This window comes from Sinocyclocheilus grahami, unplaced genomic scaffold, assembly GCF_001515645.1.
Source record: "Sinocyclocheilus grahami isolate Dianchi unplaced genomic scaffold, SAMN03320097.WGS_v1.1 scaffold313.1, whole genome shotgun sequence".
Classification (NCBI taxonomy): domain Eukaryota; kingdom Metazoa; phylum Chordata; class Actinopteri; order Cypriniformes; family Cyprinidae; genus Sinocyclocheilus; species Sinocyclocheilus grahami.
In genome coordinates, this window is record NW_015505492.1 from 882,964 (window position 1) to 909,750 (window position 26,787).

General features: G+C 38.1%; 1 protein-coding gene across 2 annotated transcripts; it reads left to right on the forward strand.

Annotated features, from left to right (window-relative positions):
* Positions 1-1,629: 1,629 nt before the first annotated feature.
* Positions 1,630-25,956, forward strand: LOC107601842 (pecanex-like protein 2). 2 transcript variants are annotated; one of them, XM_016294153.1, is made up of 34 exons: positions 1,630-2,055; positions 2,470-2,669; positions 2,832-2,946; positions 3,162-3,198; positions 4,187-5,242; positions 5,309-5,453; positions 6,365-6,507; positions 6,621-6,699; positions 6,789-6,924; positions 7,647-7,789; positions 7,868-8,021; positions 8,108-8,140; positions 9,011-9,182; positions 9,273-9,383; positions 9,493-9,584; positions 9,756-9,865; positions 9,994-10,105; positions 13,861-13,953; positions 14,055-14,205; positions 14,291-14,432; positions 15,314-15,491; positions 15,789-15,897; positions 16,993-17,122; positions 17,530-17,588; positions 19,444-19,659; positions 19,737-19,990; positions 20,793-21,026; positions 21,242-21,345; positions 21,488-21,632; positions 21,725-21,955; positions 22,852-23,126; positions 23,414-23,574; positions 23,673-24,094; positions 25,003-25,956. In XM_016294153.1, exons 1-34 carry the CDS (start codon positions 1,903-1,905, stop codon positions 25,123-25,125), a joined length of 6,018 nt encoding a protein of 2,005 aa, XP_016149639.1. In that variant the 5' UTR covers positions 1,630-1,902; the 3' UTR covers positions 25,126-25,956. The 2 variants fall into 2 exon arrangements, with proteins under 2 accessions (XP_016149639.1, XP_016149640.1); XM_016294154.1 differs by having other exon boundaries at positions 25,006-25,956.
* Positions 25,957-26,787: the final 831 nt, after the last annotated feature.

Genomic DNA, 26,787 nt, shown 5'->3' on the forward strand with positions numbered 1-26,787 from the left:
TCCATTCTGTCACCGATGGCGTTTTGGTTCCTTGCCGCTGTCGCCTCTGGCTTGCTTAGTTGGGGACACTTCATTTCCAGCGATATCGTTGACATGATTGCAAAGATATTATTTAAACTGAGCTGGATGTTGACATCACAGAATTCAATGATGAACTGTCTTTAACTGAAAAATGAGTGTTTACTATTGTCACTTTGCATTATTGACACTATTTTCCTAATTAATGCTGTTCAGTTGCTTTGACACAATCTGTATTGTTAAAAGCGCTATATAAATAAAGGTGACTTGACTTGACTTTTATACTGACCAAACGATATTTTCTATCCCCTAACCCAGTGGTTTTCAAACCTCTCCATGAAGTACCCCCAATACTGCACATTTTGTATGTCTCCCTGTATCTGATACACCCACTTCAGGTCTTGCAGTCTCCTCTAATGAGCTGATGAGTTGAATCAGGTGTAATAGATGAGGGAGACATACAAAACATGCAGGGCTGTGGGGTACTCCAGGACAGGTTTGAGAACCACTGCCCTAACCCAACCCTAACCCTAACCCTAAACCCACCCCTTACAGAAAACCTGTTTGCATTGTTACACTTTCAGATAAACATAATTTACTATTTTTAATAATTTATTTGAGACCGCAGGCCGGTCCCCACAATGTCAAAAATTTCAGGTTTTACAATCCTATGTATGTAGGATGTACATAATGTAGCATAAACAAGTACACACACACACACGCACACATATATATATATACACACAGATGTGCTCATAAGTTTACATACCCCTTGCAGAATGTGCAAAATGTTAACAATTGAAACGAAATAAGAGAGGATCACGTAAATTGCATGCTATTTTTTATTTAGTACTGTCCTGAATAAGCTATTTCACATAACAGATGTTTACATATACTCCACAAGACAAAATAATAACTGAATTTAAATAAATGACCCCATTCAACCCATTCAAAAGTGAATCTTAATACTATGTGTCATTTCCTGGATGATCCACGACTGTTTTTATATATTTTGTGATAGTTGTCCATGAGTCCCTTGTTGGTCCTGAGCAGTTCAACTGTCATATTTGATCCCTTTCCAAAAGTGACTGTATGATTTTGAGATCCATATTTTCACACTGAGGACAACTAACTCATACACAACTATTACAAAAGGTGAAAACATTTACTGACGCTCAAGAAGGCAACACAATGCATTAAGAGCTGGGGAATGTAAACTTTTGAACAGGATGATGATGTGTAAATCTTCTCATATTTTTTTCATTTAGTACTGGACTTCAATACCTACATAAATACTTACATGTTTCCCAAAAGACAAAATAAGTACAATTTACCCTGATCATCCAATTAAAAAAGTTTACACCCCACGTCTCATAAAATGCATATATGTCTATTTGTCTATTGTGCATTTTTATTGCGGTAATCAATATTTGAATTTGACTGACTTAAAATGTTGGCATGCGTGTCCAAATGAACTGCTATCTCTCGCTGTCCCGCTTGTCTGGCTGCAGTGTAGTACAGCTGATTCTCCACGGCTCTTCTGTTTGGACTGGCAGCGCAGGGAGGGGGCGCGTGACTCAGTGAGCAGCAGAGCATCGCTATGAATCAGTCCCTTCCTCCCTCCTCTCCGCTCATGTGAAGCTGCCTGGCGCAGGAGGATGCTGCTAGGTGCCTTTCACCGCACAAAACCAATGTCCCTATGCTGGGAAACAGGGAGCCAAGGCGTGGACGATGAAAAAGAAAAGTAAACGGCTTCAAGGAAGGATGTAGAGGCAGCTTCTGTAAATATGTAATCGCGCGCAGGGGTAGCGAGTCGAGGACGGTAGCGGTGTGAATTCGCAGCTTGCAGCATGATATATCTGTAGCGACCATTATTGCAAAAATATGGGCTCTCAAGTTGTGCAAACGCTACGCCAAGGAGTCTGGGCTTCACTGACCGGAGGATGGTATCATGATCCAGAGCAGAATAAATTCAACAATTCATGTCACCTGTATTTATGGATGTTTTTGCTCATGCTTCCATTATCTCTTCATTTGGTGAGTGATACAATGCCGCAGGCCGCCGATAATATGCGTTCTGCAATTAGAAAGCATTCAGTGCGTTATAGCTGCGGAAACCTTACACGGAATATTTCTCCGAAGGAATCAAATTGATCAACTCGTTAAATGCATTGTATTTTATATCAATTTTGGTGTTTGTTTGGTGCTAGCACTGTCGCATTTTTCTTCTGCATAGCCTCCTGTACAGGTGGTGAACGTCTCAAAGCATTGTTTTGCATTTACAGTATACGAAAATATGCATATATATTACGTGTTTTTGTCAGTGGTCAAGAAATTAATTATTATTATTAATATTATCATTGAGATAATGATAATACAAACCCAAAAATCTATTTTACTGTTTTATAGTTGATCTATCTAAAATGTCTTTTCCCTCTCTTCCTTCCTCAGGCTCTTCCACCCACCACTACTACCCTCAGTATTTACTGCACCTCAGTGATAGTTTTCTTCATTGTCATTAAGATGGTAAATTATCGCCTCCATCTGATGTTCGATCAGGGCGACACTGTAGCCCAGAATAGTGTGCCTGACATCAGCAAAGGTGTAGACAAGAAAAGCAACGCATCTGATTCCTGTCTTCCATCTCTAAGGTAAGATCCAAAATCTGTTGTGCCATTTATTGAATTCAGCATTATTTAGCAGTGTTATTTTCTATTATTGTCTTATGCCTCCTGTCCTCAAAGCACTGCCAAAAGTATTTTGATATATTTTTCTCGTGACCAGACTAAAGTCTGAACTGTTTTAATCTACAGGAAGAGCAGCACAGTTCCTGACAGTGTTTCCACATCAGTTTTGACCAAGAACAGACTAAGTCCAGTAATACAAGTCACAGTGAAACAGACTGAAACAGACCCTGGACTGATTGGAGTGAGTAATACTTTTGTGAATTTATGTACCATAATAATTTACATTTACTTTACAAAACATACAGAATGTCACAAATATGTTAATGGTAATTAGTCTAACTTTGAGAGCATAACTGCTTTACACAAATTTTGCAGTGGATTTTGTTATGTATACTATTTTCTGTGCACTTTTAATAATATCTTTTTTTTGTTAACCTGCTTTACAAAACTGTGAAGGAGGGTCCAAAATCTGAGGAGCTGAAGAATATAGAGGGTATGTACTAGCTTTAATTATAGCACTGGCCTGGTTTCACTGCAGTGCAAGAGATCCTCACAATTCTGGGAACATGCTGTGCAGATACATCGCTGTAAGTTTCTGTCACTGAGCCTTGCATATGAACTGAGGAATAACTTGACTACTTTCTATCTTGCCTCAGTTACACGTCACACTGAGTGTGACATCCTGCCAGGACCTCTCAAAAAGAGCTGTCAGACAGCTTTGTCAGAAAGCCCAAACACAGCTTCACACTTACATTGTGAGGGTCTCTGTCTGCATCTAAAACACAGACATTTTACAATATTTTATTGAATTTAATAAAGAAGTGTAAGTTGTTCATGTAATATATTATAAAAATATTTTTTATAATCTAAAATAATTTTATAAAATCAATGATATTTTTCACCCGAAAAAAAGAAAATTCTGTTATCCTTTCTTCATCCTCATGTTGTTCCAAACCCATAAGACTATGGTTAATCTTAAAAGCACAAATTAAAAATAAATACATGAATAAATTGAAAGTCATTCATTGAAAGTCCTTGTCACCAAAACTTCATAAAATTAATCCATATGAATCAAGCAGTTTTATATCTTGTGAAGAGATATGATCACTTTATATGTTGAACAGGTTTAATTAAGGCTTTTGTTTACATCTAAATAGTGATCATAGTAATGTGAACATGGAAGCTTGTGTAATTTAATCTGACTCCTTGGAAGTTTTGGTTACTGGGACTTTCAGTGGAGTCAGAAATCTCTTAAATTTTATTAAATCTTAATTTGTGTTTCAAAGATTAACTGAAGTCTAATGAGGGTTTGTAAATGATGATAGAAATTTAATCTTTGGTTGAACTAACCATTTAAAGCAGTTTGTGACATTAACCAATGGGGTTCATCATCTGGTAGCTACTGAATTAAATTCTTTCAAAAACCATATGTCTATTTGACATTTTAAACATGCTGTTTGTATATTGACTGGCTTTTACAGGTCAGAGTGATGAACGATCTAGGCCAGAGGCAGAGGAACGACTCACCCCTGAGGATGTGTTCAGTCCCAACACTGACCAGTCTGCCCCCCTCCTGCAGGGAGAGCAGATTCCTTCAGCCCACAGGGACAAAGCTGAAAATGATCTACCACCTTCCTCTGTGAATGAAGAAGACAGTATAGAGGAGAAAGACAAACCCCCAACCGACCCCAACAACAATAATACCTCTCTACAAATCACACGAGAAGCTGATGATGGAGAAACACCCGAGGAGAATTATTGCTCAGATGAAATTGCAGTGGTGCTGGTTGACAACTCGAGTCCCTCGGCCCACCTGGACGAGAGTGATACAGTGAAGATCATTATCACAATGAGCTGTGACCCACAGACAGCAGCCGAACTGGAGGAGTCCGTCAAACAGAGCATCTTAGAGTCAGTTCAGTCCCAGCAGGGAGAATCCGACTGTCCTGTCAAAATTCCTGTCATCACTTTCGATTCGCCTCACGAAGTGGAGGAACCCTCTGCAGGTGATGAAAAAGAAGATAAACTGGTTGCAGGAGACAGCTCTGTTCAGGAGAAGTCCGAACATCAAGACAGTCTTCTTGCCAAAGAGCCGATCAGTTCTGACTCTGCTCAAGAATGCAAAGAAATAGAGAGCAATGAGCTTGAGATGCCTAACCTGAGCCCCCAAGTGACCAATAACAGCTCTTCAGGCATTGATGTGAACTCCCAAACTGAAGAAAACGACCCACCTGAGCTTAAAGTGGATGCTGATGGATTCTTGCAGATCCCCTCAGTGTATATGAGGTGCACTCAGAGTGGAAGGACACATGCTAGGGGACTCAGTATCGACAGTGGACGAGATGCTGTCCTCATTAGCCACAGAGCTAAAGATAAGCTCGGTACAATGACCTCCTCTAAATCAGACCTAGAAGCCAAGGAGGGACAGATACCCAATGAGTCCAACTTTGTTGAGTTTGTGTCTTTGCTGGAGTCAATCAGTAGCGCCAGATTTGGGGGAGGAAATGAGGCTGAGAAGGAGAATGAAGAGAGAAATGGTGAGTGCTGATTTATGACACTGGATTTAATATCTTAACTCAAACTAATGGTCCAACTCCTTTCAGAGCAATGTATGATGGCGGAGAAGAACTCTGATGTGTCGGAATCCACAGGACAACAACAAGAGCGTCCAAATCCCCCAAACAGTCTGGCTACAGACACAGTGAAAACCATTCCAGAAACTCTCATTCCTATTGTCTCTCCAGAGAGGTGGGTATTGTGCCATCTGGCATACCGTAAATTGCTGGGGATAAAAGCATCTGCTAAATGACTACTGCTATTTACTTTTTGTTTTTTTTTACCTGAACATAAACATGATATTTGCATATATGAAACATATGGCTAATTTCGCTGGTACCTGTGATCAGTGACAATAAAGGGCTCATTCATATGAAAAAAATATTACATATGACAATAGTATTAAAGTATAATATTATGTACATACTGTACACACTACTCTTTGATTGTTTTTGGTCAGTTTTAATTTGATTAATAATTCAAAAAAATAATAATTTATTATGAATAATTTTATTTAGCAAGGACAGACACATGGTGAGAAAAAAACTGGGATGGGAGGAAAATTTTTATTTTTCCTCCATGTCCCTTTAGGAGCTCTGTATTAAAGTGATAAAAAGTGATGGTAAAGAAATTTAGAATGTTAGATTTCTATTTCAAATAAATGCTGTTATTTTGAACTTTCTATTCATTAAAGAATCCAAAAAAATTTATCACAGTTTCCACAAAAAATTAAGCAGCAAACTGTTTTCCACCATGATGATTTTTCTTGAGCAGCAAATCAACATATTAGCATGATTTCTGAACTATCATTTGACACTGAAGACTGGAGTAATGGCTGCTGAAAATCCTTTGCCATCACAGGAATGAATTACATTTTAAAATATATTCAAATAGAAAACACTTATTTTAAATGTTAATAATGTGTCACAATATTGCTGTTTTTACTGTATTTTTGTTTCAATAAATGCAGCCTTGGTGAGCATTAGAGACTTTTAAAAATCAAAAGAATATTACCCCAAACTTTTGAATGGAAGTGTGTGTACCTCATGAAAAACAACAGTTATTCTTCACTTTAGGGTATTCTATTCTCTTTATCCTCACAGTCCACAGACAGATAAGGAGAGGGACCCTGATTATGATTCTCTGCCCTCACAAACGTCCCAGTCAGAGAGCTCTATGCTTCAGGTCATCTGTAGACCGGAGGCTACATCCAAAGAGGAGGCTTACACTTTTCACACTATTCACAGTGAGTACAGTGACTCTATGACAGAAACAATTGTAGTCTGTTATGTGCAGTGTCATATCTCTCTGGTGTTTGTGCATGTAGAGCTGGGCTTATAACATGTATAATATCTACAGGAGAGAGACCTCGGAAACTGTACAATGAAAGGGCTCTAAACTTACCCCTTGGTGCTGAGCTCATCACGGGCAACATATGGTACAGTATCCTATTCTACTTCTCTTTTAAAATCACACCAATTAATATTTAATCAAAATTTAGTTGTAATGTTACCATCTCTCCATTAGTGATCTCCTCTCCACATCCTCTAACTCCGAGTGCCAGGACGGGTTAGTGGGAGGTCCTTCTGAATGCCCCTTCCAGCGACGTATCCTTCCAACTCGCCGACTCCGGCCCAGGAGAACCCATCCGGAAATCTTCCAGGTATAGAATCCCTTTTTCCACATAATAAGCTGGCTCTAATTCAACACAATAGACAAAACACAGAAATCATGTTGGTTGTTTTGGTTAAAATACTGTATCTTTAAGGGTTAGTTCACCCAAAAATGAAAATTTTGTCATTAATTACTCACCCTCTTGTTGTTCTAAACCCATAAGACATATAGATATACTTTACAATAAATACAATAAATTAAGATATTTTTGATGAAATCTGAGAGCTATCTGATCCTCCATAGACAGCAAGGATACTACACGATCAATGCACAGACATGTAGCAAGGACATCAGTAAAATAGTCCATGTGACATCAGTGGTTCAACTGTAATTTTACGAAGCTATGAGAATATTTTTTGTTCACAAAGAAAGCAATAACAACATAATTTATTCAGCTTTTCTTCTCCCCGAGTTACCGTCTTCCGCCATTTTGGAGAGTATCACAGAATGTAATCAACGTAATCAGCATTGTTTACGTTCAGCATGAGCGCGCTGTCTACTGAACGTAAACAACGTGTCGCACTACACATAAACAATGTAATTTGTGTTCCGAAGATGAACGAAGGTCTTACGGGTTTGGAACGACATGAGGGTGAGTAATTAATGACAGAATTTTCATTTTTGGGTGAACTAACCCTTTAAAGGATAGCTCAACCAAAAATTAGAATTCAGCCAACATTTACAGAGGGTTTAAATATTTCTCATACACAGGAGGAGGACTCCTTAGATGAATCATCTGAGACATCAACCCAAGAGAAACCCTCAAGAAAGCTGTACTACAAACTAAAGGTTTTTCCTGGGAAATGGGTGAACATATTGTACGATCGCTTAACCTTGATGGCATTGTTAGACAGGTGAGTGTGACCCTTTTTAGACATTGCATTGCTGTTCAAATAACATTAAGAACAAAAATACACTCATTGTTTTTGCAGGAACGAGGATATGACTGAAAACATGGTGGCTGTATTCTTAGCTTTCTTGGTAGCTTTTCTGGGGTTTGTGCTTCTAAATGAGGGCTGCTTCAAAGACATCTGGGTCTTTCAGTTCTGCCTGGTCATTGCTAGCTGTCAGTATTCCTTGCTGAAGGTACAGCGTTCCTCATTTTACAGCCTGTTTTTGCTGAAAATGAATCTGCTGCTAGGCTGCCTGCTAAAGCCTCTTATGTTTTATAGAGTGTTCAGCCAGATGCGGCTTCACCTACTCATGTGAGTTTCCTAGAGAAGCATTCAAAAAAATATCATATAGTTATGTTTAAAGGGGTCGTATGATGCTGCTAAAAAGAACATTACTTTGTGTATTTGGTGTAATGAAATGTGTTTATGCGGTTTAAGGTTAAAAATACACATTATTTTCCACATACTGTACATTATTGTTTCTCCTCTATGCCCCGCCTTTCTGAAACGAGTCGATTTTTACAAAGCTCATCGGTCGAGGTGTGCTCTGATTGGCCAGCTATCCAGTGCGTTGTGATTGGCTGAATTCCTCAAGCGTGTGACGGAAATGTTACGTCCCTTACCATATTGTGATGCCTGCGGAAATCACATGTGACGACCCCGGGCTGGATTCTGCTTCGTCCACAGTGAAAGCCGATCCGGCGATCCACAGCGCAAAGTTGAAGTATTTCCTCAGCGACCAGCACGGATCAGCTCCAGGCATGACAAAGTGATATTGTTCTCTTTTGGAAGGCCAAACAAAGTAGTTTCGCTTTCACAATGAAGCACACAGCGCCTTCACTACATGGTGGCGGCGGCAACAATACTACAGCGAGAATAAAATGTACGCCTTCTTTCTTTGCGTGAACATTTGGGTGGCGTTATGCAAACCTTCCCACATAGTGATGTAGATATGTGGGGGCGTGTTAGAACGAGCCGTTTTAGGTAGGTGTGGCTGACTCTTAACTTTTATAAAGAATATCTCTTTGGATTTGAGACTTTAGTCTTTGCAACTTTACAGATCGTCTTTATGCACTAAGAGCTTGTAACACTCCAAAGAGAAAGGAAAAATTGAAATCGCATCATATGACCCCTTTAACAGGATGAAGAATGCTGATACAAACAGTCTTTTTTTTTTTACAGGGCCATAATCAAATTGTCATCTACAGTCGTGCTGCATATTTCTGTATGTTCTGTGGCCTTATTTGGATTTTGGAGATATTGTTGAGAACACCGGACCTCCCTGTGTCCACCATCTATGGCATCACAATAGTAACGTCAGATGCCCTTCAGTACCTGCAAGACATTTTAGTCGGTATGTGTTTTTGTGCATGTATGAAAAATTACAGATGGATTCAAACCTGACTGACAGACATTTGACTTGATGTTGATCTGATATTTTCAGGGTTTACATACTGCTTTCCAGTAACATTCCTTCTTGGCTTCTTTCCGCAAATCAACACTTTTGTTATATACTTTTTAGAACAAATCGACATGCACTTTTTTGGAGGTACAGGTCCGTATCCATGCTAAATCATTTTTGACAATTTCTTGTAGAAACAGAGATAATAAAAAATGATTCTAAGTCAGAATTGGAGGAAACTAATGTTTCGATTTTTGCTTAGCTGCAACTGGGCTCCCATCTGCTGTGTACTGCATAGTACGAAGTCTTATAGCGCTATCTTTACTCTACGGATTCTGTCTTGGCGCTTTGAAGGTAAGATCTCTTGGAATTATGTATTTTAAATGACAACATGCATTTAATCTGCTGGAATAAAATGATGCAGTATACTTTAAAAATGAGTAGATTATCAGTATAAATAGTTTATTTTTAATGCAATACAAGCTAGATTGTAAATTTGTAATAGCAATGGCATCTTTTGCGTAGGAGCCTTGGGATGAACAGCATATTCCAGCACTTTTCTCTGGTTTCTGTGCCCTGCTAGTGGTCCTATCCTATCATCTTAGTCGACAAAGCAGTGATCCATCTGTGTTATTGTAAGAACACTATGCACTTTCCACAGATCATTTGGTTAGGAACATTTTGAACTGCTGCCATAGCTTGAAGCCCTCAAAATATGCCACTTCGTTTGTAAGTACATATTTGTTTGTTTCTTTTATCTCAGCTCATTGATTAAGTCCAAGCTGATGCCGTCACTTGGACATGGTGAGGAAGACGAGGAGGAAATATCTGCTGCGAGCACAGACCCTCTTCCAGAGAAACTCAGAGGCTCAGTGGTGGGTATCTTTGATTTATTTAGGTAATATTCCAAAATTGTCTTTTATTTCACCTGAGCATTGACAAGAATAATCAGATGTACACTACTATGCAAAAGTCAGTAAGATTGTTTCATGTTTTTAAAATTATGTCTCCCATGTGTTTGATTTAAAAAGACAGTAAAAACGTCTCAGGTTACATATGTAACCATGGTTCCCTGAGAAGGGAAGGAGACACTGTGTCCTCTAGAGCGGTGTTTCCCAACCGGGGTGCCATCTGTCGAGAGCAGGGGTGCCGTGTAAAAAATACTTTTTAAATATTTTTAAATTGCTAAAATGTAAAAAAAATAAATAAATAAAAAAAAATCTATTATATAATATCCATTTCTGATGTCGCCAATGATTAGAGATGCACCGAAATTTCGGCTGCCGAAAATTAGTTCACTGCTCAGGTTTCACTTTCACGTGGTGTGAAGCTCTGCGTATTATCCGTTATCCCGCTCTATGCGTGTGCGCTCCGTTCAGTCGCTCAACTCGTATACCGGTCATGCTCATCGGAACAGCAAAGTCCCCTCAAAAATTGAGCCGACAGGAAACATTGATGTAATACAGTATTGTTTCTGTCTGCAATAGCCCTACTTTGTTGTAACATGGTGTGGTATATGGGCAACTCTGGTAACGCTGCCCTCTCATTCATTGATCTGCTAACCGCTATGTTATGCTCACTTGTCCTCTAATAATAATAGCTTTCTAGGACTAAACATTATTTGGATAATTGGTAAAAAAAAAAATGTATTTTTTAAATGTCTTAACCCTACTGTTAGATCTACCTGAAAAACTAAAAAGCAATTTATTTATTTTTAATTTGTGCTATCATTATTCATTTCTTTATTTGTTCTTATTTTATTACTGACTGCTTACTTGTAATTTTTTATTCAATTCAAAGTTTGAAATCAAGCTATCTCGTGCTACTGCACCAAAATTACCCCACTGTAAAATAAAAAAAAACACTGAGTGAGTAAAAATGTGTGAGATAGCTAGTTATAATGGTAATTAAATAATGTTTACATATGTATAAAAGCCTACATTAAAATCTGTCATATAAATTGGTCTCTTCATTAGAAATTAGCCTACTGATTGCCACCATTGATGGACAACATTTTTTAATAATATTAAAAATATCTATATGACATTATATTCTGCAGTTCTTCCCTGTTGTACCGAATATCTATACTTTCAAATGATCATATCGAAGTTAGAAATTCAAATGCCAAAGGGTGCCACAAGTTTGTTAAAATTTCCAAAGGGTGCCGCAACTAAAAAAAGGTTGGGAAACACTGCTCTAGAGGTCGCTATGGGGAGCACCTTCACCTTTCTCAGGGAACCATGGTTACATATGTAACCTGAGACGTTCCCTTCCGAGGGAACGAGACACTGCGTCCTCTAGAGGTCGCTATGGGGAACGGTATACCCATGCCGCCATGCTGAGGTGAGCTGAAAACCAACTTTACCATAGCCATGGGAGATGCCCCAAGGACGCCTTGACGGCTGTCAGTGACATTATCCCCTTTGGCCAAGGGGCTGAGCTGCATACCCTAAAAGAACTTACCTGTTAAGGGCTGGGCAAGGAAGCCCAAGCCTAGGGCAGAGCTCAAGGCTTGGAATCAGAAGAAAGAGATTCCTTTAAGGGGATACGGCCAGGTGTCTAAAAACCAAACCAGACCCTGGTCTGCCATCCAGGGGGGCTACCGCCTGTTCTGAATAAACCTGCTCAAAGAACTGACTCGACAGATCTTTGGTAGCAACACCCTGCTCAGAAATGTATCAACAGAGATACATAGGTTGAGTGGAGCCCAAGGTGAGAACCGGAGCCTAAACCAACTCCGAGAAAGGGAACGAGGCTGACAGTGTGTAACCCTTACCATACAGGATTTTAGAAAGTGCGCAGAATGCTTAGCGTGCACACTTGCCACAATGTGGATTTTAGAAAGTGCACAGAAGCTCAGCGTGTGCACTTACCATAGCATGGATTTAGAAACACTGTTGCTTAATGGGTGACCGAAGCTGTGTTAAACCAGCCTAGGAGCCCTACATGACTGTGGCACGCTCACAGATAAGAATCTGAAGCATCTGCTCACAGATGCCCAGAAGGGAGCAGTGCGCTTGCAAGAGGCCCTTCATGGTGAGGGGAGCATAGCTAGCTCACTTAACAAGCAACCCGCCAGAGAGGCGGGAGATGGCCCAGCCACCTGGCATGACTACTATCTGGAGCTCAAAAGAGCGGAGGCCCAACTTCAAAAATAGAAAGGGAACTCGGATGCTCAGATCGAGAGGGGCGTGCTCATATGAAACCCCCAAGGGCACTGCTAAGCTTGACCCATAAGGTGAGTGGCTCAACAGGGAGGCGGAGAGAGGCCTAACAACCTGAGGCTGCTATTCAATGGAGCTCAAATGAGCGGAGGACTCGATGAGAGAAGTCCACAGATGCTCAATCGGGAGCAGAAGGCTCAAAGACAACCTCCCGATGTGAGGGGAGCACTGCCTGCCTTGACCCAAATAGAGGTAGCTTATCAGGGGAGCAGCAAGTGGCCCAACTACCTGATGTCACTGCCACGGAGCTCAAGAGCGGAGGGTTCAACACCTAGCAAGGAGAAAGAGGAACCCAGCTCGAAGGAGGGAAGCTTTCTAGGGCAATTAAGGGGAGGAAGATAAGAGCAGATGTAAGGTTAGAGGGAGGTGAGTAGATGGCTCAGGTTTTACTCTGGTCCAGACGAGAGCATTGAGAATGCCTAGTCTGGATCACCTCCCTCAAATCTTACCTGTCACCCTAAGACCCGCGCCCCTTTTGAGCCCTACCCGCAGGTGGGGCAGGGGTGCGAGTCGAGCCCTCATCAACTCATCAGCCAGGTCCATCTGCGATCCCTCATTTTCCTCCGTGCCTCAGCAGCGGGGAGCTGATGGCTGTCCGTCTTTCCTCAAAAAGAGATACAAACGAGAGCGGAGCTTTTTCATAGGAAAACGCTCACAGTGCACGCAAACTGCCCCCTCGAGGACATCGTGCTCGAGCTCTTCACCCAAACAAAAGACGCAAAGAGGGTGTGTGTCATCCGGTGTAAAATAACGAGAACATAGATCAACACACTTCTTAAACGCGTTACTAGTGCTCGCCATGGTAAAGAAGAATAATCGTTCTTACCGGAAATGCACGCTTCAAACAAAACAGTCCATGAAGATGAAGAAGAGGATGACGTGTTTTCCCAGCACCCTTTTATACTGTGGTCGCGCCGGGTGATGACGTCACAGGCTGTCGCCGGCCAATGTTATTGTCGTGTTTAGATGTATGCTTCAGACACCAGTCAAGGCGTTACCCATAGCGACCTCTAGAGGACGCAGTTCGAAGTTCCCTCGGAAGGGAACAGAAATATTTTTAAATATTAGTACAATTTAAAATTTGTGTTTTCTATTTGAATATGCTTTAAAATGTAATTTATTCCTGTGATGGAAAAGTTGAATTTTCAGTAGCCATTCTTCTTTGATTATTATTGATCATTATTCTATGATGAAGAGAAAGTCCAAAAGGACAGTATTTATTTGAAATCGAAATCTTTAGTAACATTATAAATGTCTTTACTGTTTTGTTTTTATTGTTTTTGAACAATTGAATGGCTCTTTGCTGAATGAAAGTAGTAGTTTCTTTTGAATGGAATTGTAATATTTGCATCTAATATTTGAATCTTGTATTAATTATCATTAATTACTTATATTTTATGTTGCAGAAAGAGATTTTACTGTCAGATCTGGTTGTCTGTATTCTTGCCTCAGTTTTGACCTTTGCAATAACAGCCAGCACGGTTTTCCTTTCTTTACGGGTAAGTTTATCTTCCTTTCAAATTTCCTATACATAATGACTACAAATTCAATAAAGCTAACAGTTTACATATCAACTAACAATTTTTTTCATCACATGCAGCCATTTGTGTCCATAGTGCTATATGCATTAGCAGCCACTGTGGGCTTTGTCACCCACTATCTCATCCCTCAGTTACGGAAACACCATCCCTGGCTGTGGATCTCTCATCCTGTGCTGAAGAGTAAGGAGTACTCACAGTTTGAACCCAGAGGTCAGTTCCCTGCACTTCTGTGATGTGTTCGCTGTAATACGTTGTGTTATTAATATGAATTCATTTTAGTATACTATGTTTTCAGAGGATGCTCACTTGATGTGGTTTGAGCGTCTCTATGTGGGGCTGTTGACTTTTGAGAAGTATATTGTCTACCCAGCCATTGTTCTCAGTGCACTTACCAACGATGGCTTCGCCCTCAGCCATCGAAAGAAATTAGGAATACAGTAAGTATCTTTCCCCTTATTCTTGTTGATAATTTAACAAAGATTTTGAATTTTTTTTATGTTTTACTCTTCAGTCAATCCCATAATTTATATTAAACGACCCTAACTGTATATTGACATTAGAATTATAGAATGCTAATGTGTTTATACAGTTAGGGTCTCATTCAGTAATCAGTCAAAAATGCTGATTTTGTGCTCAAGAAACATTTATTATTATCTCTGTTAAAACTTTTGTGGAAACCATAATAGTGTTTTATTTGAAATTTGCATTACATTGATCAAAAATCTTTTACATGGTTACAGAAGATTTCTATTTCAAATATATTAGATTTTTTTTGAAAACTCTAAAAATACATTTGAACAGTATTGTAAGCTACATATACATTTCGTTGTAACTTTCTATTTGTCAAATGTATAATTGTTTGCTAAAAAAAATTTAATAAAGCAGCTCAACTGATTGATAATAACTAATATAAACTACTCTGATAAAAAAAAATGTTAGGACCACATCAGAATATTAGAATGATTTTTGAAAGATGACTGTGATTATGAAGACTAGAGTAATGGCTGCTGAAGATTCATATAAATACATTTCAAATATAAATTCAAACAAACAGAAAACCGTTATTTTAAATTGCAGTAATATTATATTACTTTATTTAATTACTTGATATATTATTATATTATTTTACTGTTTTACTGTATTTTTTTTTTATAAATAAATGCTGCCTTGGTGAGCAGACTTGGTACCTAATAACACATTTTACTGAGCATTGTGGAGTTGTTAGCAGAAGTCAGAGTCACCCTGATTGGTTTTTGCTGTGCTTGGCTGTATGCTGCCTCTGCACCTGAGTGGCTCAGGTGTCTGTGTCTCGCTCCAGCTGTGATGTCTTGTTGATGACAGTTGCTGGGATGAAGCTTCTTCGTGCCTCCTTCTGCGATCCCAGCTTCCAGTTCCTCACGCTCATCTTCACCATCATCTTCTTTGAGTTCGACTGCAGCAGTGCTTCTGAGACATTCCTGCTCAACTTCTTCCTCATGTCCATCGTCTTCAACAAGGTCAGTGCTATGGGTTGGATGGACATTAGTGCAATGAAACACTCATCATTAACAATGTCCTACACATTTGTGTTAATTTAGCATTCATTTAGATACATTTAGTAAAATAAGTAATATAATAAGAAAATACAATAAAACAAAAAAATAATACAATTAAAGTCTGTAATTTTTTTATGTAACTTCGAAAAACATTTCTATTGTGCCAGACTATTGTCAAAAATAGCTCACAGCAGATGGTGCATTTAGAAACTAGTCCCAAAATAATACTCTTACAACAGCTCTTTGTTTTGTCAACAGCTTTGGGATCTTCTCCACAAGCTACACTTCATTCTGGTGTATATCGCCCCTTGGCAGATAGCATGGGGTAGTGCATTTCATGCATTTGCACAACCCTTCGCTGTACCTCATATCCTTACAATCTGTCCAGCTTGCTTGCATGTTTATATTGGTAGTACATCCCAAGTACTATGCTCACTCCTCATTTTAATCTGTTAAAGTAAAGGTGCTATAAACCAGGAGTTCTCAAACTTTTTTAAGCCACAGAAATATAATAATAATATAATATATACACTGGTTTCCAGCCTGTGTTTTAAAAGCAGGATGAAAATAATGCAATATTTAAACTGTAAAATTCATTTAAATGTAATTTTATTTGTTTGTTTTATTTATTTATCAACAGAATTACACAATTTGTGATTAATCTCATGATTTCCAGCCAGTGTTTTGAAAGCAGAATGAAAATAATGTAATATTCAAAATGTAAAATTCAGTTAAATGTAATATTTATTTATCAACAGAATTACATAGTTTGTGATTCATCTCATGATTTCCAGCCAGTGTTTAGAAAGCAGAATAAAAATAATGTAAATTTCATAATGTAAAATTCAGTTAAATGTAATTTTGTTTAGATATTTTTTATATTGATTTTCATAGATTTTTTTTTCAACAGAATGACATAATTTGTGATTAATCTCATGATTTCCAACTATTGTTTAGAAAGCAGAATGAAAATAATGTAATATTCAAAAATTAAAATGCAGTTAAATGTAATTCCCTTTATTTATTCATTTATTTTCATATTTTCAATTTTCAAAGTCAGGTGTGTTTTCTCAGAATACTTTTTAGAGTGTCAGGTAGTTGGGAAAGAGATCGCTGACCGCGCCTTTAAAAGACTGTGGTAGTATGTTAAAAGCATAAAAAAAATTATGTTGTGAAAAATTTTTAAGAATTTAATAATATTTATGTTACATTGACATTTCATCTTTTTTTGTCAACATACAGTAATTACATAATTTGTGATTAATCTCATGATTTCCAGGCAGTGTGAAATGGTATTATTGTAAAATTTGTTTAAATGTAATTTTCTCATCTGAGTCAGGTGTGTTTTCTCATGAGTGTCAGATAGTTGAGGAAGAATTTGATTACAGCACCTTTAAGGACAGCCATCATACCTCCAAATATAGCACAAATATTTCGTTTTTTCCTTGACGGAGCAGCTCAGACTCTGCCATGCTGCTGCTGCAGACGCTCGTCACGACGCTCTTCTACACACCGCTCAGCCCGTTCCTCGGGAGCGCCATTTTTATCACCTCTTATCCACGGCCTGTTAAATTCTGGGAGAGGAACTACAAGTAAGCTGCCTCTTATTTCCACATGTACATGAAATATGCATTCAACCTCAAGAGTGACATAATGCACTGTCAGCCAGATGCACACTTGAGTGCAGGTTTCAGAATAAGAGCATATTTCACTGTTTTGAGAACAGCTGTTGAGGCTGGACATGTTTGGCATGTACTTGCCTTGTTTCCTCTGGGACAAAGTTCCTTCATGGGTGATGGGCTTTATCTGAAGTCCAACAGTCTGTAGCAGCAGAGAGAAAACCACACTATGTTGAATTATTGATGTAGTTTCCAACCACAAATGTGATGACACAGAATGTTTCTGTTGTTGATATTAAACTTGAATGGTGGTGCAGGCACAGGCATCAGATTAAATGGGGTGTTTGACATGACTGAATACTTCACTTCATGTTTTACAGCACCAAACGAATTGACAATTCCAACAGCCGACTGGTGTCTCAGGTAGACAAAGAGACTGGTAAATACTGTCTTTATCTATACACGTCTTATAACACACACACTAAACAGCTGTATCAAAAATGTATGTCATTCCATCTGTGTTAAAGAATAGTTCATCCCAAAAAGACAATTGTGTCATTTACTGTACTCCCTTATGTTGTTCTAAACTTTTAAGTGAGTAAGGACTGGTGGTGTCAAGCTCCAAAAGCATCGTAAAAGTGATCTACATGACTTTGTGCTATATTTCAAGTCTTCTAAGCAATTTAGTAAAGTTGTTCTTAGCTTTTTGACTCCTTGAACAGTATTCAAAGACGCCACTATCTAAACTGATATGTACCTCTAGTACTTCTGTTGTAACAAACAAAAAAATTTAAAAAAAACAATACGTCAGTTCAATGTTGTGCATCTTTTAGAATTTTAATTAAGACTTAAGATAATTAATACTTAATAATTAAGACCTGTTCGGCCATCTGATTGAGAACCACTTATTTTTTATATGCGGCATTTTAAGCTGCACGTTAAAATTGTATTATTGCTTTGTGTTTTTTCCCAAGTTACATGCTTATATGAAATTGCTGAGAACAATAGCAAAAATACTGTTTTCAGGGAAGTTTTAAAGTTGGTCACTTTAAAGACACTCTAAAGTACTTTGTGTTACGGGGCTGACGAGACATGAGACTTGCGGATCCATGTGCAAGCTTTTTATTGGAGAAGACAGAGACGTGGTCATAACAGGCAGGGTCAAACAAAGACAAACAGGTATATGGCGGGCAAAACACAAGAATAGTCCTAGGGCTAGCGCAGGTCGACGATCGGCAGACAGAATCAAAAAAGGGGCAAGACTAAGGGAGAAATCCAGGAAACCAGGCGAAGATCAAAACCGGAGAAAACAGACAAGGCGAGGCAAAACTAGGCTAAGGCTAAGGCAGGGAAACTAATGAGGGCTCTGTAAAGTAGCTATCTAAGGATAAGATATGTGCTGAACAATACTCGGCAGAGGGAAGGGATCAGAGTGAGTGTTAAATAGTAAGGGAGGGATATGAAAGTGCTGAGTGCAATCAGTGCAATGAATGATGGGATATGTAGTCCGGGGTGATGTGCAACAATGTGTAGTGCGAGAGTCAATGAAATTGGAAAGGGTGACCTCTGATGGCTAACAGAAGGAAGTTCATGGACCGGATTCGTGACACTTTGGCTTTTAACAAAATGTTATGTTTATTTTTTTATGTTACTTTTATTTATATTTTATTTACATGTATTTATGTATGTATATATTACAGTATATTTCACACTCTAAAGTACTTTGGCTTTTAATACAAAGTTTTATATATGTTTTATATTTAGTTTTACTTTTACACCTTTATTTATATTTTATTTATGTTTTTATGTATATATTACTTACAGTATATTTCACATTTATTTTGTTTTTTATTTATTTTACATTTTAAATGTAAATTTTTAACTGATAAAATAGATAAATACACTTCCTATCAATAATGTCCAATCGTTAATATTATAAGCTTAATATATTCTATGATGTTTGAGAGTTTTTCTTTTTTTTTTGAAGTTTGACAGACCGTTCACTTTCATTATATGAAAAAGAATGGCCAGAATATTCTTCCATGTTCATTGAAAGAGAGAAAGTCATACAGAGTAAAATATGATCATGTTTTTATTTTGGGGTTAACCATCCTTTTAGGATTTGATTTTTGATAATGCATGAAGGTTCAGTTTTATTGTAAACACTGTTCAAACGTTTTCAGTATGTCAGATGTTGTTTTAGGATGCCATGTCTCTACTATTACTGAAGACACAACAGTGTCCTCGTACATTTTTAAATAAAAATGTTCAGTCTTTATATGCTCACTATGTAGGCTGTGATGACGACAACCTCAACTCAATCTTCTACGAGTACCTGACGCGCTCCTTGCAGCATTCTTTATGTGGAGACCTGATGTTGGGCCGCTGGGGGAATTACTGTGCTGGAGATTGCTTCATCCTGGCTTCTGACTACCTTAATGCACTTGTTCACCTCATCGAAGTTGGCAACGGTCTGGTCACTTTCCAGCTACGAGGCCTGGAGTTCAGGGGTAAATGGTTTTAACATTATATTGTCACACTGGTGTCATTGTTCCCTCTCGTCACAGTGACTTTCTCATTTCCTCAGGTACTTACTGTCAGCAGCGGGAGGTGGAGGCCATCACAGAGGGTGTAGAGGAGGATGATTCTTGCTGCTGCTGTGAGCCGGGTCATTTGCCCCATGTGCTGTCCTGCAATGCTGCTTTCAACCTCCGTTGGCTGGCCTGGGAGGTGACCACCACTAAGTATCTGCTGGAGGGCTACAGCATCAGCGAGAACAACGCTGCCACCATGCTGCAAGTTTATGACTTGCGCAAGCTGCTCATCACTTACTACCTTAAGGTACCAGCAGCACTGTTGAGGGACTTCTTTATTTTAGAAGAGAGAAGCAGTTGTAATAGTTCAGTATACTTTTGTTATATACAAATAGGAATAAGAATTGTTACATTCCAATTACTCTTCACAACAGTTAAATAAGCAGTTCTTTTATTAGCTGTAAAGAATTATGTTTTGGGGGGAAAATGCAATTTCATAGCCAAATGAAATAACATTTAAAACCATTCTTGCAAACTGTGTTTACGCAGACTTTTTTAATGACTTTTTAAAGACATACAGAAAATGCAATCCTATCATTTATTTATTTATTTTTTTAAATCCTATTTTTAACACTAGGCATCATGAAAGTACTGACTTTGTAAATGATAAAAAAAAGGTAATCATTCATTAAACGACTGAGGGTCTGTGACTCTGCGGTTTTCTGTGAAATCTGTCAACTCAAATCTGCAGACTGATTATGACTTTTAGCAACTAGCATCAACTCCCTCGGACTGTAAATCAGGGCAAAAATCCATTGTGTAGTGTATTTCAGCCAAAAATGAAAATCCTGTCATTAATTACTCATCCTCATGTCGTTCCAAACCCGTAAGACCTTCGTTCATCTTTGTAACACGAATTAAGATATTTTTGATGAAATCTGAGAGCTTTCTGACTAATCTGAGAGCTTTCTACTAGTTTCTGATGCAACTACCACGTTCAAGGCCCAGAAAGGTAGTAAGGCCATCATTAAAATAGTCCATGTGACATCAGTGGTTGGTGAGATGGACAACACTCACATCTCTGGATTTTCAATCATTTCTATCTTCAGAGTATCATCTACTACCTGGTGATCAACCCCAAGATGCAGATATGGGTTAAAGACCAGTCCATTCAGGAAGCCCTGCAGCCATACACCAAATGGCATCAAATCGAGAAGGACCCGGCTGTGTTCAGCATGAAGATTGATGAGGACTATGTCCACTGTCTGCAGGGGGTCACCAGAGCCAGCTACTGTAACGTCTACCTGCAGTGGATCCAATACTGTGCCAACAAACTAGAGGAGGTGAGGAGACACAAATGCCATTTCTTAGAGTAATACAAAGTAGAGCCGATACAAGGTAGTCTTGAAGGACATGATAAAAAACTGTCTGACCGATTTCCAAATGGTGCAAAACTTGGGAATTACCTTTGGTAGGACAGTTGAGCTCTGGCATTTCCACAATGTTAAAGTGATCTAAACTTGAATCTTAAATATAAAGTTTTGTTTTGTGTCCTCAGCCAGTGGACAGCGATGAAGATTCTCCATTGGTTACTCTGTGTTTCGCGCTATCTGTTCTTGGACGGAGATCTCTCAGCACAGCAGCACATAACAGATCCAACAGGTACACTTCTCAACATTAGTGCTGTGCACCTCAACAGATAAATCATATTAAGATTGTTCAATAAAGAATAATTCTTAGTTTGATGGATGTCAGTATGTGTACCGCTATAATAGATTTCACATTTCACTGGTTTCCACTACAGTCTGGAGTCATTCCTCTATGGCTTCAACACGCTGTTCAAAGGTGACTTCCGTATTGCTGCTAAAGATGAATGGGTTTTTGCTGACATGGACCTACTACAGACGGTGGTAGCCCCAGCTGTGAGAATGAGTCTGAAACTTCACCAGGTGAGATGATTGGACAATGTTTGAATATTGCATAACTTTACTGACTGTTCACATTTACCTTTAGCATAACCTCAATCATTTGACTTATACAGGACCACTTCACGAGCCTGGAGGAGACGGAGGAGCCTGCCGTGCTTTACGAGGCCATAAGCAACTACAGAACCAGTCTAGTAATATGTCACGAGAGCGACCCTGCCTGGAGAAGAGCGGTACTGTCCAGTCGAGACACACTGCTCACGCTCCGGCACATGGTAGATGAAGGCGCAGACGAGTACAAGATCATCATGCTCTACAAACGACATCTCAGCTTCAAAGTTATAAAGGCAAGAGAGCAAAACTATATTTTAGATTATAATAGAAAGTATCCTGGAAAAACGGTATCAGTTTCCACTAAAATATAAAGCATCAAACATTTTATTCATACTGTTTTTTTTCACTATGTTTAATTTTATTCAATTTTTGTATTTTGCAGTTTTCCATTTCCATTCCAAGTTTAATTTTAATTCATTCATTTATAAAATAAATTATAAAAACTGCTTTTCACTTTTTTATTTTAGTTTTTAGAGATTAATGGAATCAGATCATCCAATATTGATTGATTATTTATAGTTCCTTAGTTGTTGTTTAGTTAGTGTAGTGCACATTTATATATATTTTATTTGTTAATTTATAAAATGTTATAATAGATCAAATTAAATACTAATATATATATATATATAGTCAAACCAACATTTATTCAGACACCTTCAACATTTCTCACATCACAGTTTATTTGCTATAGTTTAGAAAATGGTAATCAAATATGACAAGAACTCAAAAGTTAAACTGTCAAAACAAATTCATCTTGATAATTGAAAGGCATGTAATGAATTCGGTTGAATAGCTGTCAGCTGTTAAATTTAAGTACACAATGAGATAATACCAATTTAGGTCAACCAATTACCAAGCAATGCCTAATTTTGTCTGTGTTGTAAAAAGGTTCATTTGCAATTAAAGAAAAACACTTAAGGAATATATATATATATATATATGTATATATATATATACATGATGAAATAGAATATGCGCTATAAACCAACTGATCTAAAGCCTAACAATTAAATAAATGATTTTATCATTTTGTCACTATTCATTATTTGCTATTCACATATTCAGGCCTAATAGATTTGTATGTTTATTATATCCTTATACTGATAGTTATTCCTTTTTTTTCATTCAGATAAATAAAGAATGTGTGCGAGGGCTGTGGGCAGGTCAGCAGCAGGAGCTCATCTTCCTCCGGAACCGCAATCCTGAGCGTGGAAGCATCCAGAACTCGAAGCAGGCTCTGCGAAACATGATCAACTCCTCCTGCGACCAGCCCCTGGGTTACCCCATGTTTGTGTCCCCACTCACCACCTCGTATATGGGAACTCACAAGCAAATCAAAGACATATGGGGCGGCCCTCTCAGTTTGGAGAACATTCGCACCTGGCTGCTCTCCAGGTGGTTTCGGTATGTATGAGGCATTAAAGAAACAATTAACTCAAAAATTAAAATTTGTTGTAGATTTAGTCCATCCAAGATGTAGATGAGTTTATTTCTTCATCGGAACATCTGCTGTTTGGACTCTCATTCTGACGGCACCCATTCACTGCAGAGGAGCAAGTGATGTAATGCTAAATTTCTCCAAATCTGTTCCGAAGAAAAAACAAACTCATCCACATCTTAGATGGCCTGAGGGTACATTTTCAGCAAATTTGTCTTTCTAGTCTGAAAAGGTCTTTTTCAAAACCTTCTAGGGTGAGGAAAGATAACCTTACAAGCTGTAACAGTGGCATGAACATGGAGGATGTGGATTGTGCTGGTTCTTCCTTAAGTCAGAATCATAACTCCGCCACATCCCAGAGCCTAAGCCTTTATCATGGCCGCCCTCGCAGTTCCCAGTCCAGACACCATGGAGGTCAGAATGCATCATACTATATGCATCAGTACAGTTTGTAGTCCTAAAACCTGTAAAAAATGTAACATATTTGTTAAAGTAATTTTTTTTCTCCACAGCTCACCGGGAGTATCGCAGTCGCTCAGTGCAACCTCATGGCCAGCGCCCCCCGGTCACCAGTCGATCGGGTCCCATCCTGGACAGCCAGCATGGCTCTGGCTCTGGAGGCCCTGGGCTAGTGCAGCGCCTTTCCAACAGCCAGCTGTCCTTCAACACCTCCTCAATTGCCTCTGTCTTTTCCCAGGTGCCTCGTTTGTCCACAACAGGGCCTCTGGCTTCAGCCACAGGTCAGCATCGCTCCAGCCAGGTGTCTTCCTCCAGCTCCACACTGAGCCTGCTGTTTGGCAAGCGGAGCTTCTCCAGCGGCCTGGTCATCTCGGGCCTCTCTGCAGCTGAGGGGGGAAACACCAGCGATACGCAGTCCTCAAGCTCCGTCAACATCGTCCTGGGCCCGTCCTGTCGCTCAAGTCGCGCAACGCAGGTGAGATGATGTCTTTGAGGTGTTTTTACAGTGATATACAAAACATTTTGTTGTTAAACCATTTTCAAGAAACAAAAGCTTACAAGAATGGACTACTGTTAGCCTCCAGATGGAATTTTGTCCATTTTCAGCAGATGCTAATTGCCCATTCCAAGGTTTTTTTATGGTCAATCTAGACATATAAAGCAGAGGCTAGTGAAACACTTCCCTTCAAAGTTATTTATAACTTATTGATATATATATAATGCTTCACACTCTTACATTTCAGCTATAGCAAAATACATATATTCAATGCTCTGTCAAATAATATTAATTTGCTGTGTTCTCTAACTATTTTTAACTCGGAAAATGTTATGCACCCAGGGTCCAAAATGAAGTTTTTGGACTCTGGTGCCAGTTTTTAATTAATATTTTTATTCAGCAAGGATGCATTAAAATGATAAAAAAAAGTGAATATTTCCGAAAGGATCATGTGAGACTAAAGACTGGAGTAATGCTTGCTAGAAATTCAGCATTACCATTACAAATTACATTTTCAAATGTATTAAAATAGAAAACTGTTAAATTGTAATATTTCACAGTATTACTGGTTTTACTGTATTTTAATCAAATACATAAGAGATGCAAGATACTTCTTTCAAACTTTTAAGTGGTAGATATTTCTACACAAGTGCTGGAGTTAACTTCTCATGGTAAAACAGTTGAGAAAATGTTTTCTTTAATAGGGTTTCACATCTTTTATTTGAAAAATGTTGTTTTTTTAAAAGTAAATTTTAAACTTTCCATCTTCTTTCTCCTTTCAACCAGTTTTTCTTTTTATCATAATCATAAATATCATAAATAAGTGCCTTTTACAGATTTGTATTTAAAAGTTTTTGCTGAAATTGTTAAAAATGCTTTCTTTTCAGCAGTGGACATCAGAGGCATACGAAAGCATAGATGCCACAGGACCCAAGGTCCACAGCACAGACAAGAGCCAAGACGACTCCACTTCAGCCTTCCACGAGGCTCTGGAGGAGAAGACCATATGAGACCACAACCACCAAATGCCTCAGCCCAGCATGATCAAACACCTGAGCCCTCAAGTAATGTACATTACAGACGTCTTTTTTGGAAAACTAAATATCTACCATGTGTAGAAATGTAAGTATCCTATTAAAGGGAAAAGAACCGCTCTTCCGGAAAAACAAACAGATGAAAAGGCAAAAAATGTTTATGGCTAAAAATGATTTATGAGAGTGGGCAAAAGCTTGTTACTGTCCATCTCTGAGATTAAATGGTGGAATCTGATGACTACAAGTATTTCCATTTGCACCTTGAGTGCATGCCCTTCATGAACACCATCACTCACAGATGTGATTTTTTTTTATAGAGTGGCAAAATAAGAACTGTTGCTCAAGTAATGTAAGATCACGTGACTAAAGAAAGTGTCAGGTACAGTTACATAGTAGTTTTCTTGCACACTGCTGTTTAGAAATGTGTTGTTATCTAGATGTGTCATTGGTATATATTAACATACAAGCCCTGCAAGGATTCTGAAGTGGTTACTGATGCATTAAAAGCAGTGATGAGAAAAATGTTCTTTCTGTAAATTTTGTAAAAACAACAACTAAAAGTTGCCATGTTCACCCTTTGGCACACGATGTGTATGCACTTTCCTCTGATATTTTACCTTTAATAAGATGAATAATTGGCCAAAAGAAAATTGTTGAAAATTGATCTTTACATCCCTGAGTATGGCAAGCACAGTCTAAGAGTTGAAGAGTGTGTACTATATTCATAAATTCCTCCAAGAACTAAAAGGATGGAGGAGTTTCATGGATCTGGAACTATAGTTGATAAAAGCAAAATGTGCATTTATTATGTGATGGGGTCTGTATGATGTGTTGTAATATCAGATATTTCATGGCAAGTCTAGCCCTTTAATATTATTTGCATATTACAATGCTCCCATAAATAGGTAGATCTCAAAAACCTAAAAATACACTCACTCAAAAACCTAAAAATACACTAAAAATAACACAATTTGAATAAAATAAAGTTGAAAAATAATCAGAATTTTGTCCTCATTTCATTTTTATATCTGCATACAGTATTAGTCAAAAGATGCACCATCACATATGACAAAATGTTTTTCTCATGATCTATTTTGATTTCAAATTTTATGATTTAACAATTAAAAACAATTTGTTTTGTAAACAAATATTATTTGTGCCTATGTATGAATTTCTTTACAAAAGCAGTATTTAAATGTATTATTTCTATTTAATTTTAATTGATGAGGAATTATCATCCTTTCATTTGTGTTATTTCATAGATTTGATGATCTCACTAGTATGTGAAAAACATTAATAATAAATGACTAGTTGTCTCCTGGCTTTTGACAGGCACCATATATGAATTTAATCACATTTTTTGCTTGTTTGTAAAGACTTGACTAAAAAAATTTTTTTTCTAATAATAACATACTTCAGCTCTTTTATAAGACCTCTTCATTTGTGTCAGTCTGCTGTTAATGAAAGCAAAACTTTCCCTAACGTGCTGCTATTATAAAGTGGAGTTCACAAAACACCCATCACTTTTTGAAGAATGTGTCTGGACAGTTTGTCTTCATAAATCTAAGATTTAAAAAAAAAGAATTATAATTTTGGCACATGTTAGACAATCATTACAGAAAATATGAGAATGCCAGT